This window comes from Frankliniella occidentalis, unplaced genomic scaffold (genome assembly GCF_000697945.3).
Source record: "Frankliniella occidentalis isolate FOCC.00 unplaced genomic scaffold, Focc_3.1 Scaffold1714, whole genome shotgun sequence".
In the NCBI taxonomy this organism is placed as follows: domain Eukaryota; kingdom Metazoa; phylum Arthropoda; class Insecta; order Thysanoptera; family Thripidae; genus Frankliniella; species Frankliniella occidentalis.
In genome coordinates, this window is record NW_026268814.1 from 1 (window position 1) to 3922 (window position 3922).

At 51.8% G+C, this 3922-nt stretch overlaps 1 protein-coding gene across 1 annotated transcript; it reads right to left on the minus strand.

Annotated features, from left to right (window-relative positions):
* Nucleotides 1–78: 78 nt before the first annotated feature.
* Nucleotides 79–2836, minus strand: LOC113202281 (uncharacterized; the record flags this gene model as incomplete). The annotated part of the gene is given in 7 exon segments (XM_052276111.1): nt 79–222; nt 453–622; nt 1141–1555; nt 1870–1995; nt 2064–2198; nt 2289–2416; nt 2579–2836. Coding segments are annotated over 7 exon segments (1323 nt in total), but the record flags the coding sequence as incomplete, so codon positions are not given.
* Between the last annotated feature and the right edge of the window lie 1086 nt (nt 2837–3922).

The following is a 3922-nucleotide window of genomic DNA, read 5'->3' on the forward strand; positions in this document are numbered from 1 at the left end:
GAGAGAGAGAGAGAGAGAGAGAGAGAGAGAGAGAGAGAGAGAGAGACGAATGATGCCACAGGGCACGCCAGTTCTCACGCTGTGGTACACGGCTCGCGTCTCCCAGTCGTCCGTCGAGCTGCTGTAGAGGCCCATGCCGTTCTCCGTGAAGAAGATGCCCAGCTTAGGGCCGAAGTTGTCTCTGATCCACAGGGACACGTCGCGCAGAATCCATCCGGTGATCTGCGCAGGACCGATTGTGAAATAGTCGCGATGGACGGGATACTACTATATGGGCTACTGGAAATTAAAGTGCATGAATGTCACACACTTGTAGGTGTGTGAATTCTCATTCAAATTCACACACTCTGTGCCATGTGCACGGATGGCGTTCACACACCTACACCTACAAGTGTGTGAGATTCACGCACTTGCATACAAAAGTGCGACATTGGGGGCACTCGAGTGATCACCTCTTCAAAGACGTTGCTGACGCCGGCATCCAACACGCTGGTGACGTTGGCGTCGTTCCATAGGCGTACGATCCCCGGCGGGCCTCCGGCGCCTTGGTTGGGTCCACCCTTCCTGCGGTCCGCGACCTTCGAGCCGTGGTAGGCGTTGATCGCCGCGAAGTCGATGGCACCTACGAGGACAGGAAAGGCGACGTACACAACGTCAGTCCAGTGGCACGGCGGGCGCACTCATAGGGTGCTGTATGCATACAGTGAAACAATTAAGGGATACACCGGAAACCCAAGTCTCGGAATGTCACACACTTGTAGGTGTGAACGTTAATCGTACACAATCGTACAAATTCACACAGTTACAGCCTCTTACGAGTACGAATGGGCGTTCATCTATCCACAGTGTGCGACATTCACACACTTGCGTTTTCTAGTGAAGTGGTTCAAAGATCGTCATCCGAATTTGCGTTGATTTGAGTAGCACAAAGCGGCACAAAGTACCGGGTGTAACTGTGAATACGCAGCAGTGTTGCGGGTTTGCCTACTCCTCTCACCCGTAAGGGGCCATGGTCCCTCCGGCCATATTGAGATATGCAATTCCACAACACTGCTGCGTATTCAACAGTTGCACCCGGTACTTGGTGGTTTCGGCGGCGGCATGGATTGGCCGCGACGCCTCTGTCATCGCCGTCCTCACCTCGCAGCATCTCCTTCTGCTCGTCGGTGAACTCGGACAGGTAGGGCTCGTCCCCGTGAGCGAGCTTGAGGGTCTCCTTGACCACGGCCGGGTAGTCGCCGAAGACGAGCGGGTGCAGCAGCAGGCCGACGTCGAACATGTTGGAGCGGTCCGAGGCGAGGATGTCGTCCCACTCGGTGCTGTTGGGCCGGCTGAAGAAGGTGCAAGCCCCGAAGCCCACGACGCCGCCCTGCTGCTCCTTGTACTTCCGCTCGTACAGGCGGTAGGCCGTCGCGTGCGCCAGGATCTCGTGGTGGATGCACGTGTACATGTCGGCCGCGGCGTAGTTCGAGCTCGCGCTGCCCGGCGGGAACAGGCCGTTGTACACCAAAAGGCAGTGCGTGTTGGGCTCGTTCAGCGTCACCCAGTGCTTGATCTGCGAAAAGCAGGGGAGGGCAATGATTGTTGGTCGTGACGCAACAACAAAAATGCTGCTGTATACTCTCACTGTGAAAAATGTGTTCGTACCGTACATGCACGATACATTTTGCGATTTACCATTTACAAAATGTGCCGATCAGGTACAACCTCCCACTCTTGCTCATCCTTCGATTCCAAGTCGATACGCAGTTCTTGTAAAGTAATATTTACAATTTCGAATTGCAATTGTACGACATCCTACATATGCATGGAAAAGTTTTCTGTACCCGGTACGACAATTTTTCACAGTGCTTGTTGTGTCGTTCATACCTCGCTGCCGTATTCAGAGAAAATAAAGTCCGCGAAGTCCACGTAGGCTTGTATCATTTGCTCGCTTAGCCAGCCCCCGAACTTCGTCTCCAGAGCTTGTGGGTGGTCGAAGTGGTAGATGGTGACCTGGAAAACCGGTTCACTTACAATTTCTGAAAAAGGGAATCATCTAAGGCGATGCCTCGGGGACTTACCATTGGTATCATGCCGTTTGCTTTAATTGTCTTGATCACGTTGTGATAGTGTTGAACACCTTTGTCATTTTTTTCAGCAATGTCGCCGTTGGGGAAAATCCTTGTCCAAGCAATGGAAAAGCGGAAGACGTCGAGCTAAAACCGAAAATATAGGGTTCGTCAGTTACCGTCGACACTATATCGCAACGACGTTGACGTTACGGAACTGTCACAATCCTCGCTCACGTTCATCTGGGCGGCGAGTTTGATGTCCTCCTCGTAGCGCTCGTACGAGTTGCAGGCGATGTCGCCCGTCATGTTGGTGGGGTAATTCTCCTTGTGGAACAGGTAGTCGAACACGCTCACACCCTTACCTGCCGATAAGAACAGGGTGGAAGGTTGTAGCGTTTCTTACCTCGAGGCCAGAGAAAATCTCAAGCCAATACGCGATAAATGCGCTTAAGTAAAGTATATTATTCATGAATGATACTGCAGAAAAGTATTCATCGTGTGTGCCGTCCGATCCTGGCACTCACCATCCTTGTTCCAGGCGCCCTCCGACTGGTACGCGCCCGTGCCCGCACCGAGGAGGAAGCTCTTGGGGATCTTGTACTTGGGGTCGGTCTCGGTGACCATCTCGGGGACGTTGTCGTCGGCGGGGGCGGCAAAGTTGCGCGCCCGGCCGGGGGCGAGGAGGGCCAGGATGGCCACCAGGGCCAGGGTGGCCGTCGTCGGGCTCATGGTGCAAACACTTCACGGCTACCAACTGCGAGGCGTCTGGGTCCTGAGCCTCCGACCGACATAGATATACACTCAGATGGGGCGCACTCATGTGCGACCGATGAGTGGCAGATAAAGCTACCAACCTGCCGGAGCCCGCTTCCTAGAACAACTTTAGAAGTATTGACAACTGTGTCGAAGAGGGACTCAGAAATGGTCGGTCGAGTGTCAAATTGGCGTCGTTGAAGTGGCCGAGAAAGTGTCGTCGGTCAATGGTGAAGACTTCGGCGAATTTTCGATGTACCAGGTGGACGCTCGTGAAACCATCAGTATCGTTGCGCGACTCTTGTGAAACCACGTATACGTGGAGATATATCTCCATTTCGGGGTGATATTTGAAACCAATTCCGATTGAGAAATTTTCGTACTATTGAAGTATTGTAGGGAAGTTCACTCTGCCCATATTGGTACTACTCTGTCATTCCCCGCGCATGCGCCCTCCTGTTGTATTGCCGTTGGCAACGGCCCAGCCCTCTCGCCCCAGTCCTCAATGACCCTTGACCAGTACACATCGTTCCCTGTTCGCTTGCTCCGCATTCCTGACAGTATAGTTCGTAAAAAATCGTCAAAAAAAAGCGTTTACGTGGTTTCACCAGAGTCACGCGACGATACTTGGTTTGTCTAGAGGCGCCGCGCCGTGCGTGCTTTTAGGGACGAGCGATGGTGGCTGTTGAACTCCGCGCACTTTTGAAGTTATACGATACCGCATGAACGGGTAAAGGGGAAAAATATGTTCAAATGCCCTAGAATTGGTTTATGTTTTAGGTTCAATAATCAAACAACACTTGTAGGAGCTGTAAAAATATTTTTTCCCACGAAAATGCAACATTTTTTACATTTTAGCCCAGTTTTTGGTGTTTTTTTCTTTCCTTATTTTTTACTTGAAGAAAGAGTGCGCTAGAGAAATTCTCGAAACGAAAGGGCATGAAGAGACCTTTACTTTCATGACTTCCAATCGGTCCTCCTCAGACGCTTAGGCATCCAGTGAGACACCTGGATCGTTTCCCAATATCGAGAAAACCCCCTAAAATTCGCTACAAATGGACTGGTACACTCAAACGGACTATGGGAATCGATTCCTTGCGTCAAAATACGTCTAA